This window comes from Mercenaria mercenaria, chromosome 16, assembly GCF_021730395.1.
Source record: "Mercenaria mercenaria strain notata chromosome 16, MADL_Memer_1, whole genome shotgun sequence".
In the NCBI taxonomy this organism is placed as follows: domain Eukaryota; kingdom Metazoa; phylum Mollusca; class Bivalvia; order Venerida; family Veneridae; genus Mercenaria; species Mercenaria mercenaria.
Window position 1 is genome coordinate 53,644,025 of NC_069376.1, and position 17,039 is coordinate 53,661,063.

The window sequence follows — 17,039 nt, forward strand, 5'->3', positions numbered from 1 at the left end:
AGGATGATTGGTCATGCAGAGTAGATGACCCCTAACGATTTTGGGATCACTCTGTTAAAGGTCGAGGCCACAGGGGCCTGAACATGGAAAACCATTTCCAATCAATAACTTGAGAACCTCTCGACCCAGAATGTTGAAACTTCATAGGATGATTGTTCATACAGAGTAAATTTTGGGGTAACTCCGTTAAAGGTCAAGGTCACAGGGGCCTGAACATTGATAACCAGTTCCGATCAATAACTTGAGAACCACTTGACCCAGAATGTTGAAACTTCATAGGATGATTGAACATGCAGAGTAGATGACCCCTATTGATTTTGGAGTCAGTCAATTAAAGGTCAAGGTCACAGTGGCCTGGTTCATGTAAAATCATTTTTTGGAAATAACTTGAGAACCACTTGACCTACAATGTTGAAACTTAATAGGATGATTGGACATGCAGAGTAGATGACCCCTATTTATTTTGAGGTCACTTGATCAAAGGTCAAGGTCACAGGAGCCTGAACAGTGACTTGAGAACCACTAGGCCAAGAGTGTTGAAATTTAGCGGCATGACTGGACATGCCAAGTAGATGATCCCTATTGCAGCCAACCATCAGTGTCTCTTTGACTTTCGCTCCTGACCCCTATTGACTTCTTGCCTATAGGACTTTGCATTTGGGGAGACATGCGCTTTTTTACAAAAGCATTTTTAGCTCGACTATTCATAGAATAGTAGAGCTATTGGACTCGCCCATGCGTCGGCGTCCGCGTCCGCGTCCCGATTTGGTTAAGTTTTTGTATGTAAGCTGGTATCTCAGCAACCACTTGTGGGAATGGATTGAAACTTCACACACTTATTCACTGTGATAAACTGACTTACATTGCACAGGTTCCATAACTCTGTTTTGCTTTTTTACAAAATTATGCCCCTTTTTTGACTTAGAAATTTTTGATTAAGGTTTTGTATGTAAGCTGGTATCTCAGTAACCACTTGTGGGAATGGATTGAAACTTCACACACTTATTTACTGTGATAAACTGACTTACATTGCACAGGTTCCATAACTCTATTTTGCTTTTTCACAAAATTATGCCCCTTTTTCGACTTAGAATTTTTTGGTTAAGGTTTTGTATGTAAGCTGGTATCTCAGTATTCACTAATGGGAATGGATTGAAACTTCACACACTTGTTCACTGTCATGATCTGACATGCACAAAGCAGGTCCCATAACTTTATTTTACTTTTTTAAAAAATTATGCCCCTTTTTCAACATAGAAATTTTTGGTTAAGTTTTTGTATGTTAGCTGGTATCTCAGTATCCACTAATGGGAAAGGATTGAAACTTCACACACTTGTTCACTGTCATGATATGACATGCAGTGCAAAGGGTCAATAACTCAACTTTGCATTTTACAAAATTATGCCCCTTTTTCAACTTAGGAGTTTTTGGGTTAAATTCTTATATGTAAGCTGGTATCTCAGTACCCACTAATGGGAATGGATTGAAACTTCATACACTTGTCCACTGTCATGAGCTGATAAGCACTATGCAGGTTCCATAACCCTATTTTACTTTTTTACTAAATTATGCCCCTTTTTCGACTTTCTTATTCATTCAAGCGACAAGGCTGTTGAATAAATGACAGCGTTGCTGTCCTCCGACAGCTCTTGTCTAGTTTATGGTTTGATTTTAAACAAACTCGCAAAATATCTATAACAACAATAGATGTTGGATTCCATGATGAATTTATCAAATCCAATCATAGGTTTCAGAGTTATGGCCCCTGATTGACCCCAGAAAGAGCCAAAATATGTTAATTTTACCTTGTGAACACAATAGAAGTGACATTTTACAGTTGTTTTTACACACTTAAACACAACTTAAGTCACAGTAAGATCCTGGTTCCTTTCGAAAACCAACTAGATTTCATTATGGGTTCTAGAGTTACTGCCCCTGAAAGGAGCAAAATTTTCTATTCTATGCTTTGATTTAATACAAACTTGCACAGAATGTTTATCTTGATGATCTCTAGGCCAAGTTTGAAACTGGGTCATGTGGAATCAAAAACTAGGTTACTAGGTTAAATCAAAGGAAAAATTGTCAACACCCTAGAGGCCACATTTTATGACCCTATCTTCATGAAACGTGGTCAGAATGTTTATCTTGATGATCTCTATGCCATGTTTGAATCTGGGTCATGTGGGATCAAAAACTAGGTCACCCGGTCAAATCAAAGGAAAAGCCTGTTTACACCAATTAATCAGGTAAGCAATTCAGGATCATCATGACCCTCTTGTTCATATAAGCTTGAATAAGGAAAACTTGAAATGAAATCCCAGCTTTTACTTCAGCTTTTTATATCATTTCAAGAAAATTATTTTTCAAGTTTTTGTCGGTTTTGCATCTTGAGTGCAGAACATAGAGATACGTGTCTTGCTTTATAGACCATAGATTATTTACCATAGAAACCCGTATATAATGTGCCGTTTTTTTACCTGCAGGACCACCCACGAATCATGGGTGCGCATTATACACAGGTATAGATGATTTTCCAACTTCAAAACAAGTTTGTTTACGATTTGACCATTTTGGTAAAGGGAAACTACTCTCCACGCTAACTGTCTATGCTAAAATGATAACCGTTATGCTCTGTAGAAAATTGAGTGGTTTAATTTTCTTTCAAACAAAATTAATTTCGTATAAATTTAAAACAAATATTTAAAAAATCGAAAATATTATGATACTAAATAAAGATCGAGTATTATCTTTAACCGAGATCAAACTGTGAACAACAAAATTGATATGAGATGACACCCTAATTGCCGATAATTACTGTAAAACCATTTAATTTTGTGGGCATGAAATTTCGTGGTTTTGGTCAAAATGGCAATTTCATGGGGATATGAATTCGTGGAATTCAACTTTTAAACATAAAATGAATGGAAATTTTACTTGTTCATTGGGATTCAATTTCGTGGATTGAGTCAACCACGAAATCCACGAAAATTAGTCCCCCACAAATATTAGTGATTTCACAGTACTTGCCATTTGAGCGTAACAAAAAGACTATCACACCTTTTGTTATCGGTTTGAATTGAGAAGTTCATGTCATTTTGAAAGATACCATTCCAAAATATTGAAAATGAAATTGAATATTAAAAAAAGAAACAACATATACCGTAATAATTCTATTTATAGCCCGGGCGTTTATTAGAAACACGGTCGGCTCAAAAGTTAGGGATGGGCGAATAATAGAGACAAATCACCAGCAAACATTCAAAATCTTGATGTAATATTTATTTTCGAATATACCGGTGACTATACGAAGGTAATGATGTGATAGTCGTACAAAAATCTATAACGGCCGTACTAGATCGGTACTATAACCGGCCAAGCTAAACTCACAAAATACATGATTAAATTTAATTTATTCTGTCATGAATATAGTATTAAGTATTTTTGTTCGTGATTCTGTCATTTTCAAGCAAATTTAAAGAACACCCTATTGTTTAAGATCAAAGCGCCTTGAATCCAATATTGATTAAATTCCCCTTGTGGAACCCCTGTCTCAAAATGCCAGACAAGTGACGTGACGTGATTACGAAAAGCGCGCGCCTTTGCATTAGCACATGTTTACCTGGGTCAATACACAATAATATGGTGGCATGTGTGTTAGTTTCAGTTAAAGCAGCCATAAAAGGTTATCATGTTAATAAAAATAATCATCCTTTCGGAACTATACTGACATGCATATTAGCACCTCAAAACGAGCTAAGTGATAGTGCTATTGTTCGTGCAAAGAGTGGGCATTGAAATACTGTGTTCATATAAAATATATGGAATTAAAGACAAGAAAAGTGATGTACGATCTTACATCAGAAGGGAAATGACCATGGTCGAACATGGTGATTATTGACTATAAAAAACTGTGGTGCCATTTAACAAAACATGGTCGACCATGGTCAAAACGTGGTCGACCATGGTCATGACCATGAACTACCATGGTAGTCCAGGTAGACAGATACCTGACGGACAACTAGCAAACACAAAAGCTCAAATGCTCATGGTGAGAACCAGTCCTCACATGAAAAATGGACAGATATAAAATCAAGTGTATATCTGACTACTAAAATTTAATTCCTTTTTAGCTCACCTGTCACAAAGTGACAAGGTGAGCTTTTGTGATTGCGCGGTGTCCGTTGTCCATCCGTCAGTGCGTCCGTGCATCCGTAAACTTCTGCTCGTGACCACTCTAGAGGTCACATTTTTTGTGGGATCTTTATGAAAATTGGTCAGAATGTTCATCTTGATGATATCTAGGTCAAGTTCGAAACTGGGTCACGTGCCATCAAAAACTAGGTCAGTAGGTCTAAAAATAGAAAAACCTTGTGACCTCTCTAGAGGCCATATATTTCACAAGACCTTCATGAAAATTGGTCAGAATGTTTACCTTGATGATATCTAGGTCAAGTTCGAAACTGGGTCACTTGCCATCAAAAACTAGGTCAGTAGATCTAAAAATAGAATAACATTGTGACCTCTGTAGTGGCCATATATTTCATAAGATCTTCATGAAAATTGGTCAGAACGTTCACCTTGATGTTATCTAGGTCAAGTTTGAAACTGGGTCACATGCCATCAAAAACTAGGTCAGTAGGTCTAAAAATAGAAAAACCTTGTGACCTCTCTAGAGGCCATATATTTCACAAGACCTTCATGAAAATTGGTCAGAATGTTTACCTTGATGATATCTAGGTCAGGTTTGAAACTGGGTCACGTGCCATCAAAACCTAGGTCAGTAGGTCAAATAATAGAATAACATTGTGACCTCTATAGAGGCCATATATTTCATAAGATCTTCACGAAAATTTATCAGAACGTTCACCTTGATGATATCTAGGTCCGGTTTGAAACTGGGTCACGTGCCATCAAAAACTAGGTCAGTAGGTCTAAAAATAGAAAAACCTTGTGACCTCTCTAGAGGCCATATATTTCACAAGACCTTCATGAAAATTGGTCAAAATGTTAACCTTGATGATATCTAGGTCAAGTTTGAAACTGGGTCACTTGCCATCAAAAACTAGGTCAGTAGATCTAAAAATAGAATAACATTGTGACCTCTGTAGAGGCCATATATTTCACAAGATCTTCATGAAAATTGGTCAGAATGTTCACCTTGATGATATCTAGGTCAAGTTCGAAACTGGGTCACGTGCCTTAAAAAACTAGGTCAGTAGGTCTAAAAATAGAAAAACCTTGTGACCTCTCTTGAGGCCACATATTTCATGGGATCTTCATGAAAATTGGTCAGAATGTTCATCTTGATGATATCTAGGTCAAGTTTGAAAGTGGGTCACGTGCCTTCAAAAACTAGGTCAGTAGGTCAAATAATAGAAAAACCTTGTGACCTCTCTAGAGGCCATATTTTTCATGGAAACTGTATGAAAGTAGGTCTGAGTGTTCATCTTGATGATATCTAGGTCAAGTTCGAAACAGGGTCATGTGCGGTCAAAAACTAGGTCAGTAGGTCTAAAAATAGAAAAACCTTGTGACCTCTCTAGAGGCCATACTTGTGAATGGATCTCCATAAAAATTAGTCAGAATGTTCATCTTGATGATATCTAGGTCAAGTTTGAAAGTAGGTCACGTGCCATCAAAAAGTGGGTCAGTAGGTCAAATAATGAAAAAACGTTGTGACCTCTCTAGAGGCCACATTTTTCATGGGATCTGTATGAAAGTCGGTCTGAATGTTGATCTTGATGATACAGAGGTCAAGTTTGAAACTGGGTCAACTGTGATCAAAAACTATGTCAGTAGGTCTTGAAATAGAAAAACCTTGTGACCTCTCTAGAGGCCATACCCTTGAATGGATCTTCATGAAAATTAGTCAGAATGTTCACTTTGATGATATCTAGGTCAAGTTTGAAATGGGTCACGTGCCTTAAAAACTAGGTCAGTAGGTCAAATAATAAAAAAACCTTGTGACCTCTCTAGAGGCCATACTTTTCATGGGATCTGTATGAAAGTTGGTCTGAATGTTCACCTTGATGATATCTAGGTCAAGTTTGAAATTGGGTCAACTGCGGTCAAAAACTAGGTCAGTAGGTCTAAAATTAGAAAAATCTTTTGACCTCTCTAGAGGCCATATTTTTCATGAGATCTTCATGACAATTAGTTAGAATGTTCACCTTGATGATATCTAGTTAAAGTTCAAAACAGGGTCACGTACCTTCGAAAACTAGGTCAATAGGTCAAATAATAGAAAAACCTTGTGACCTCTCTAGAGACCATATTTTTCAATGGATCTTCATGAAAATTGGTCAGCATTTTTATCTTGATATTATCTAGGTCAGCGACGTCATACTCAAAACTGGGTCATATGGGAAGAGGTGAGCAATTCAGGACCATCATGGTCCTCTTGTTCTTTTATTGATGTATCGACTTGCAATTTTTTTACATTTCAAAGAAGTATGCGACATGGAGGGAAGCATCTCTCAGATTGTTGATATCTTGTTCGATGATATTATAATTTATAATGGAATATTGTCGGTGGCTAAATTTTGATAAAAGAAACTGACTGTTCCCTAAAATCATATAGGAGAAAATTTCAAAATTCTGAGAGACCGTTTCTTCGGTAGTAGTTACTTATGTAAATATACTGAAAATTTGGGTATATTATCATTGATTCTAAATAAGAATGTAAATTTGCCCTCATTTTGTGTCTCAGACAAGTATAGGATAATCTGACTGGTATATTTGAGTCTATTGGGTTTTGTTATGCAAAACTACAATACATCTAAGCAGACAAACACTTACTTTGTACTTTTGATGTCAATATTAGGTGAGATATTCCATTTATCAAAACAAAATAATGAAAATGCTCATGTCGCCACTTCAAAGTATTCAATTTGTCTGTGTGTAAATAACAGGGAAAACTTATTTCCGGTGCTATTTAGTGTTTTTTGTATTTAGCATTGTCAGAGTAGGAATAAAAATATCATCAGAGAAATACTTCATGTATATCTTGTTTAATAAAATCGTAAACACGTTGTCTCCAAAATGGTTGCAAGATACGTTACATGGAAATCTCAGTACAAAAATATAATTAAGAACGATCTATTGTGTCTCCAATAGTGATTTCCGAACTAATGAATCAATTTGCTACCCCGAATTGATATCATATACATCCACCAATAACACCTGATCTTTTTAAAATGGGTCAAATATTGAAATCGGCAATGCTACTTTAACTCATGTAAGATACGTTACCTGTAAAAGCAGTTAAAGCTTTGGAATGAAGCAGAATGGTCAAGATTTAAAAGTATTGCTGACTCGCTGTTCACATAATATTTAACAGAAACTTAATTTTAAACAATATGAAGTTAATTTTCTTTCATAAAACCTTAATCAACTTTAATCTCGCAAGATACGTTACTGCAAGATACGATACAGTCTAGCAAGCACTTAGACACATCAAAATATTTATGATGTAATCGCATCGATTTCTGACAGTACTAAAAACATGATTCAGTGTGTCAATAACTTTGTAATTTTGGAAGACATTTTACCATTGTTTTGTGTCTGTATACTGCTCTCTGCATCATCTGAAATCGGGGTAAGTCAATTTTATATCTAAATAATGAAATTATTTTGCAGATTTTATTACACCAACTGCTGTTTATGTCTTTATGAAACTGTTTTACTACGACAAACAACAATTTCAGAAATCAAAATGAAATGCCTGTGCCATTTGGACGTGCAGTTATGGTAACGTTTCTTACACAGACAGTAACGTATCTTGCTGTTTCGAAATATTGTCCTTACATCATAGTTAAATCGTAAAAATAATATTTCCATGGCAGGAAAACTTTAACAATGGTTGAGGTATCTTACGCACAACTTATTTTAAACAAAATGGTTTGTCCAAGTATTGCGTCCATTTTAACATAGGCATTTCATGTATCATGTAGATATAGTCAGTTCTTAAATGAACAGCTGATGTTTTGAAGAAATGTCTACCATATATTTGCACTAGCACAATGAGCATGTATTTCTAGTTAATGTGTTTGATTTTTTACCCAATGCTAACAATTGGACTATATGTGTAGTGGTAACGTATCTTGCTGATAGAACGACTGAAATCATACAATCCTATCTTTACATATATTATACATTTTTGCACACTGGACAAACAACAACAACACGATAGCAACAATACAAATACAACATGTATAATGATAATTATAATCATCATCATCATCATCATCATTATAATAATACTTACTATATTCGTAATATAGATCTAATAATAATGATAATTTTAATAATAATAATAATTCATAATTAATACTATTATTATGATTTGTATTTTTATAATAATGATTAATACTGATGATAAATATTAAAGATAATGATAATTATTGTTATGCGTGGAAGATTCACCGGATCTACGGTAACAAACGTGAAGGTGATACTTCCGAGAAAGGTATATCCCTTTTTAGTTGTAAATGACCACAGAAACAATTGCAAACATACTGAAATCAGATTTTGGCATCAAGACTCGAAGTATTTTATATTTGGTAAGAATAACTATTTTTATTTTTATGATATACCTCTTCTTACTCAATCAATTCTCTGAAACAAGAAGTGTCAAAAGTCACGAAAGTACTTGTTGTTAAAAACCACAATTATTATGCTGCAAACTGTATAGACCTAAAAAAGTGGCAGCTGATCCGGATCTGTATTATTTACTGCTCAATAATCATGTCTTCGCAAACTGACACACATCAATTTGTCTTTGTCTGTGTTTTCAATAAAATCGCGATGTTGAGTCATTTGGGGCCGCAACTTACATCGGGAAGTGATACTTGGCCAAAGTGATGGATACCAATGAAGAGGAGGCACACATTAGTTTTATGAAACTAAATCATTCATGAGATGGTGTTTTGTACAAATTTTGTAGTTGAATTTTGGGTTTCCTTTGCTGATATTCTAGTCGCCGCAAACGAACACAAGCCAGCTGAAAATTTTGAGATTTCATTTCTCCTAGACAAAAATAAAAAAATAATGTTATTGTAAACAAGTTACTGACCGCAACTAGCGTATGCAAGATACTTTACCAATGAGTTTCTCTGTGTTCCAGTATATCTGCGATCTGAGTATATATATAAGTAATTAGGGTTCCGGTATATGACATCTGCTTTGTAGTTTATCAGGTGTTGAGATTTAACTGTTTTTGACTTCTCAGTAGAATTTTTGAATACAAGACAAGATACGTTACATTTGGTATCTCTAGTTTAGAATTAATTCTTGTTCCAGTTGAGCTTATTTGTGTTAAAATTATCAATAAACTGTAGCCTACTGGTTTTATTATGACAAAATTTTGGTGTTTAAAGTTCAGTTGATGTCAGAAATTTAGCTTATGCTAAACTGTTAAGTCAGTAATAAATTTAACTGTAGATATGTTTACTGTTTTGAAATAATATCTACAAGAAACATCTGTAAAAAATTTTTCAGTAAAAGCAAAGTTTAAATCAGTACCTATGGGTAAAGAAAATATTATACCAATATGAATGATAAGATATAGTACTCTGTAAATAGGTACCATTCCTTTTATATATACATAAAACATACCCAAGTAGTTCAGTAACGTATCTTACATGTTAAAAACACTGATTTCATTCAGACTGAATTTTCTTGAACACTATTTCTGATCAGGATCAACGGCAACTAGATTCATATTACTGATAGTTTCAAGAACATATTAAGTGCACATATACGTAAAAGCAAAGAAGTTATTTTTTTGGTGCCAAGCAGTTGTTATTTTGTCATTCTTATGTAGAATTAATGTTATGTGAAAAAATTCTTTTGTAACGAGAAATCAAAATACACTATTTTGATATATCTTAAAATCAGTATATTTGAAACAATGTTTTGCACTCTACAAATTATAAGGTTTGTTTAAAATATATCAAAATATTTCACCAACACAGATAAGTAATTAAATGTATAAATATAAATTTGAAAGGGTCTGAAAATATATGACAATTTCAGTCTATATCTGTTTTTGCAAGTCAGTCATTTATTTGTCATAAAAATGCTAAGATGACAGCAAATTATAGTCAGACTATGAAAGTTTACCTTTGAATCTGTATATAAATGCAGGAAAACTATTCTATATCTAGGAAAACTTTTGGAGCCAAAATGCAGTCAGGCATCTTTGGTGCATTGTAAAACTTGATAATTGTGAAAATTACTACCATGACCATGATAGTCCATGGTCAACCGTGGTTGAAAAAAGTTGACCACGGTAGACCATGGTCAAACTATTGATTGTCTTTTCTGACCATTGTCGACCATGGCCAATCTGATCTCACCATGGTTGACCATGGCCGACCGTGGTCCTGACCATGTTTTCACCATGGTATTTGATGGTTGACCACGTTAGTTCATGGTCAACCATCATCAAAAACCATGGTGACCATGGTCAACCATGGTCAACATTTTGTCTGGGTATGCTGCTCTCCGCCGCGGAGGTAAAATTTATTACTAATGTTGATGTAAACTCTACTTTCATTTTCCATCCACCTCAAAATTGACCAAAAATGTTTTTTTCTTTGGATTTTGGGCTAAAATTGGGGGTGCGCATTATACATGGGCGCACATTATACATGGATATCTACGGTATATCATTTGAATGAAAGAATACAAGATCTACTTCTGTCAAACTGTCTGTTATATTATTTCTTTACATGAATAACATGCAATAAATTCTGAAAGACATTTAAAACATATTTTTCACAATAAATACTTAAATAGGTTTCATATCTTATTTCAATAAAACCAATATTTCAGGTCACTATTTAAACCCATATAAGTATAAGGCCTTCAGTTAAACTGAAATCATTCACAAAATTATACCTAGTATTTTGTCAAATTAGATAAGCTTTTTCTATAGATCAGACATAAATTATTTCACTTTATTCACCAAATTCATCATTGTTTTGTTCATCTTCCATGGTCTCAGATGCTTAACTGTTATTGAAACTTCAAAGGGTTTATTTGCGAAAAATTATACAGTTATTAAACACAATCTTTTAACATGTACTGAGAGGACCTCAGATATTATTTTACCACAAGAGGTATAAATGAGTTGCATTAGAGAACTTATTTCACCATTTAAATCAAACATGGAATATCTTTCGAAAAAACTTCTCCATCCAGCTTTCAATATTACAGACCAACAGTTTTAGTGCACTATACATGCTGTCCATAAGTACATCCTGGATTGTCAGGTCCCATCATGCAACACTTCCAGACGTACGTAACTTTCACAAGCTTCCCCCTATCAGAATATTGCTCAATTCTTTCTTTTCCCTTAGGATGATAGTTGCAAGATTTCTTATGGTTGTCATTTAAAGTAAACAATTTATTACACCTGAGGCATTTTGTCACTTGTCCAACTGGTTTATAATTCCGTACTTTATTACCAGTAGTCTTCTTTACATCGTCCAAGGATTTCATCAAAGAGCGAAATGTTGGCACTTCTTGCTGCGAGTGTACTAGTCTCTCTTGACTGTTTTGAATAGCTTCTCTCCTTTTTTCTTTAGCTTTTCTCTTTTTTTCTTCCTTGTCTCTCTCCTGTTGTTTTATTAGCTCTAGCTCTGCATCATGAATTTTTGGCCCGCTTATTTCAAATTTGGTTGACCACATGTGCATCGGAGAGGGTAACAACTTCATCTCTTTCTTCAAAATGGGTGGAACATCTGGAACATGCTGAAGGCCGAAAGGTCTTGGTGTACCAAACATATTTGACTGAGTGACTTTAGTGGGTTTCATTCCCTTGCGAAATGTGTCCATTTGCGATAAAGCATCATTTAGAGAGTTTTCAAGTTTTTTGGCACTTCTACGTAACCTAGACAATTTTTCTGCTGAAATATGTATATTTTTCTGATCTGCAGCAGGAACTGGGGTCGGGGCGCTATACAGAGATGAGGGTGAAGAATGACGTTCATTTGTTTTTCCACTTGTTATTTGTAAGTCAGTTTGAGAGGCTCTGTCATCGAAGTCTCTATCATCCTTTTGAAGCTGAATTTCATTAACTTCTTTGAATTTTTTCATTGTGACTTCTTGGATTTCTTGCAGTTTTGCATGCAGTGTCTCAACTTCTTCCTGTTTTCGATGAATAGCCTTCTTCATTTTTGCCAGTTCAGTAAAACTATGTTTATTTACTGATTCTAGGGATTCAAGTCTGTTTTTGGCTTCTTTATGAGCACGTTCAGCGTGATGTTTTAGGGCCTCTATATAAGCTTTCAGAAGACTTGGTAAACTATTCTTTGAAGTAGTCTCATCAGCATGGAGAATCTGTAAACACATGATTCGATCCTCCATTAAAGAATTCAGAGTCTCAGTAAGACATTCTAGATACATTGGCAGTGCTCGTCTTGGTTCTTGTTCTGATATATGAGAAATTTTCTCTTCTGGAATATTACAACACTCAACAAGAATTTTCATATGTTCAAGACACTCCTGAATAAGACCTTGAAATTTCAGCACTTCTTTTCTGTGATTCTCGATCTCTTGCATGGCTGCACGAGTTTTCTGTCGCCATCCTTCACGTTCACGCTGAATCTGGCTTGCCAGCCATTTTGTGACTTCGGCTGTTGTGTCCTGCCAGGTTTTACCATGGAGGTTTGAGCCTTCATTGTGTAAGAAGTTGGTCACCGCCGCAGTTATGTCGTCATCCGTACGAATATTTGTAAAATGTTGTGATGTTGGTAAGGGATGCATATTTTTTACTCGTCTTAAATCCATTTCACAGAGAACTCATTTTCACTGTATACTTGACTGCCAGTTGAGAGAACTGCAATATTGAAAAAAAAACGTAAAAATTAATTAAACAGTATTAAAAGTCTAACAAATATTCCTTTCAGTTAAAATATCTGTTAAAAAGATCCATACAATGTCTTACTTGAAAATCCTCCTTATCTCTAGTGTATATATAATGTTTGATTTGATTTTATGGTTATTGCGAACATACCACTATATATAATATCCTTTTCCAAAGTGACACTAAAATTTTGTGTATTTAGATAGTGTAAATAGATTGCTTAATGATATCTTCCTGGAGCACCTTTCAATTTTACAAAATAGTATTTAGATCTTCTCATTTCTGATCATTTAAAAAGATATAGGGTCAAGTACGTCAAGTCCAAGGCAATTGCTTAATTGAATGTCAATGTCACATTCGTTTAAGACTGTTCAGTGTTGGTTTAATGCCAGTTTACAATGGTAGTTGTTAACCTGGATTCCATACTTCCATTAATTTGTTCTTTGCAAGTAAAATGACAACTTCTCCAAATAAATCAGACATGAAGGATGACTGAATTGCATTATTATCTTCTGTCAATACCATTTGATCAAACTTGCAAGCTTATGATCCCTACTACTCTGAGTATCTCAGTTGGTTTTAAAAGTGAAAATAGACGATAAATAGAACTAAAATACTTTAAAACTTCATGCTTAAGTGAGGGTTGATTTTTTTACCGGTAATTTTTTTTTTTTTTTTTTTAGCCCCCCCCCCCCCCCCCCTGCCAAAGGCGAAGGGGATATTAGAAATGCTCTCCGTCCGTGCGTGTGTCCGTCCGTCTGTGCGTCCGCAACGATCTTTGTCCGGAGCATATCTCCAGAAGTACTGGAGGGATTTTCTTCAAACTTCATATACTGATAGAACACATTGGGAGGAAGTGCAGTGTGCAAGAACAATAACTCTACTTGCCTATTTTTTGAGTTATTCCCCTTATCTATTTCTTAAACATTTTTGTCGGAGCATAACTCCAAAGTACGGAGGGATTTTCTTCAACTTCAGACGATAGAACAATGGGAGAAGTGCAGTGTGCAAGAACAATAACTCTACTTGCATTTTGAGTTATTCCCCTTTTCATATTTCTGAAAACATTTTGTCCGAGCATAACCCAAAATACTGGAGGACTTCTTCAACTTTACTCTGATAGAACACATTTGGAGGAAGTGCAGTGTGCAAGAACAATAACTCTACCTTGCCTATTTTTTGAGTTATTCCCCTTTATCATATTTTCTTAAAAAAATTTGTCCATCCGTCCGTGCGTCCGCAACAATCTTTGTCCGGAGCATATCTCCAAAAGTACTGGAGGGATTTTCTTCAAACTTCATATACTGATAGAACACATTGGGAGGAAGTGCAGTGTGCAAGAACAATAACTCTACCTTGCCATTTTTTTGAGTTATTTCCCTTATCATATTTTCTTAAACATTTTTGTCCGGAGCATAACTCCAAAAGTACTGGAGGGATTTTCTTCAAACTTCATATACTGATAGAACACATTTGGAGGAAGTGCAGTGTGCAAGAACAATAACTCTACCTTGCCTATTTTTTGAGTTATTCCCCTTTAACATATTTTCTTAAAACATTTTGTCCGGAGCATAACCCCAAAAGTACTGGAGGGACTTTCTTCAAACTTCATACACTGATAGAACACATTTGGAGGAAGTGCAATGTGCAAGAACAATAACTCTACCTTGCCCATTTTTTGAGTTATTCCCCTTTATCATATTTTCTTAAAAAAATTTGTCCGGAGCATATCTTCTTCATGCATGGAGGGATTTTGATATCTCTTGGCACAAATGTTTACCACCACAAGGCGGAGTGTCATGCGCAAGAACCAGGTCCCTACGTCTAAGGTCAAGGTCACACTTAGAGGTCAAAGGATACAAGAATAAAAACCTTGTCCAGAGCATTTCTTCTTCATGCATAGAGGGATTTTGATATAACTTGACACAAATGTTCACCACCACAAGACGGAGTGTCGTGCGCAAGATCCAGGTCACTAGGCCTAAGGTCAAGGTCACACTTAGAGGCCAAAGGTCAGATACAAGAATGACTTTGTCGAAGCATTTCTTCTTCATGCATGGAGGGATTTTGATGTGACTTGGCACAATTATACACTATCATGAGTGTCATGCGCAGTTCCCTTCTTTAGAATTACTTCCCTTTGTTGTTACTTTAAATAGCTTTTATTGTAACTTTTTCATTACTAGTCGTAGGGAAAAATTGAGACCACTTTTCTGTAGTACAAGAAGCATGCTAAATCCAATTTTGAGGTGTATTTTGACCAATCTCTACCTGATAAAGATTTTTGTGTGGACTTGCAATGTTTCTTTTTTTTTTTTTTTTTTTTTTTTTTTAAAGATTAACTTCCCTTAGTTGTTACTATAAATAACTTATATTGTAACATTTTTATAATTGACCCTAGGGAAAAAACAAGACCACTTTTCTGTGGTACAACATAGATGTTACTCTCCAGTTTAAGGTGTATTTTATTATATATAAGGTATCTCTACCTGGTAAGGAGTTTTTTTGTGGACTTTAAAAAACAAAAGACTTACAATGATTATTAAACAACCACAAAATTAACATTCCATTTGCGAATACAGCTGCTAGAGTAAAGAAATTTGCCTTGACAGGCATATATTGTGACATTCTGGCACCCTTGTTCCCTGTTAGCTTTCCATTCCTTCTTTTTACAGTAGCCATATAGAAAAACATCATAGCTATACTGTTCATGAAAATTAATAAAATTTAGCAGTAAACCACCTCACTACTGACTTATTCTTTCTTCCACATCTTAAAATCCCTGATGCAGACCACAACTAAACAGTTCTTGAAAGCTTTCCCCAAAATTAATACTTTCAGACACTAACCTTGCCAGGAACTTTAGCCTTCAATTATAATAAGCCTGGCGGGGGGATTAAAATGTTCAAAGAGGCAGAGATTGTCATTCATCTGAGGCTTCAGCAAATCAACATGATTAGCATACTGCAGTAACAAAAAGTTATTGCTTTCCCTTGGCTTAAAGTGTGACACTTATGCAGCAAAGTCACTATTATGTTCAAATCAAAACAAAATATCTCAGAGAGTATAAACTTGCTCTTGAATAAAATCATTCCTGCTCAGATGTCTGTTATTATATCACTTTGGCTGGGCATTCCTGACATCTGAACTCCAAACAGTAATTTTATTCAACAACAAATCGCTGATCAGAGATATTATTTCTTAATTAATTTTAATTTTGCTTGCAGTTGTTTCATTTTAAATGCCATTTTAGTGGGGACATACAAAATATGTAGAAACTTTGTCTGTTTCTAAGGATTCGGATAAATAAAAATGTGCATGAAAATACCTCACTCCCACTTCATAATATTGATTTCAAAGTAAATTATATTAAAAGATATTCTTTTTTTTGTTGTTGTTAAGAATAGAACATATTTGTGCAATCCTCAAGATTGTGATAAACATTGATTGATATAGGACTGAACAGACACACAGAAAAATGCTGTGCCAGAGCTTCTTTTCATCTCTGTTTGAAAGAAAATATAAAGTAAAATATACACTTTTTACCTTGATGTATTGAAATAAATCCCATTTTCTCTCCATTCAGATAAATGGAGACAAATTAAATCAATTTATTCCCATTTTATTGATATTTGCGTATCTGACAACCAAAGTATTACAGTTTATACAAGAATATTAAATCGCTCCTTCCGTCCAAGAGATACAAATATTTTGTATTCATGAGATATATGTCTATTGTATGGAGTGCATTGTTATATAGTTAATAACCATTGTTTTCTTATACTTATAGATGTAACTTTGCCATGTGACTGGAAAGATTGGATTGTTTTTATTGTTTTAATGTAGTTTTCCGATTTATCAGCCAGGTTACAAATCTCTTGATAGACATTTACACCGTGTTCAATACATTTAAAATGTTCTATATGTCACTGAATTTTAAATGCCCTTGCTTGGTACGTCATTTCTTAAACGAGTTAATTGTGTATACTTCAAAGCAGGCGATACTTTATTATTCACTTTACTGAATTTTAATTACCAAATAATTGCGTGCTTCCATTACAGCGATAATAACATTGATTCAAGCTGTCTCAGTATTGAATGGTATTGATAATCAGTGTATCACCCTTACAGTCCATATACAGAGGCACCATACAGAATTAGCGCAGA

At 34.8% G+C, this 17,039-nt stretch overlaps 2 protein-coding genes across 5 annotated transcripts in view; one reads left to right on the forward strand and one right to left on the reverse strand.

Moving 5' to 3' along the window:
* The window catches only part of LOC123540543 (repetitive organellar protein-like), a 326,476-nt gene that overhangs the window by 286,947 nt on the left and 22,490 nt on the right, over positions 1-17,039 (forward strand). The window lies entirely within an intron of this gene.
* LOC123540547 (uncharacterized) lies at positions 10,701-16,629 on the reverse strand. 2 transcript variants are annotated; one of them, XM_045325647.2, is made up of 2 exons: positions 16,419-16,629; positions 10,701-12,845 (listed from the first exon to the last, which is right to left on the reverse strand). In XM_045325647.2, exon 2 carries the CDS (start codon positions 12,794-12,796, stop codon positions 11,240-11,242), a length of 1,557 nt encoding a protein of 518 aa, XP_045181582.2. In that variant the 5' UTR covers positions 12,797-12,845; positions 16,419-16,629; the 3' UTR covers positions 10,701-11,239. The 2 variants fall into 2 exon arrangements, with proteins under 2 accessions (XP_045181582.2, XP_045181583.2); XM_045325648.2 differs by lacking the exon at positions 16,419-16,629 and adding an exon at positions 13,023-13,134.

Excerpts from the sequence above, each read along its gene's own strand:
- LOC123540547 (XM_045325647.2), bottom strand. The coding sequence starts at position 12,796 with ATGGATTTAAGACGAGTAAAAAATATGCATCCCTTACCAACATCACAA.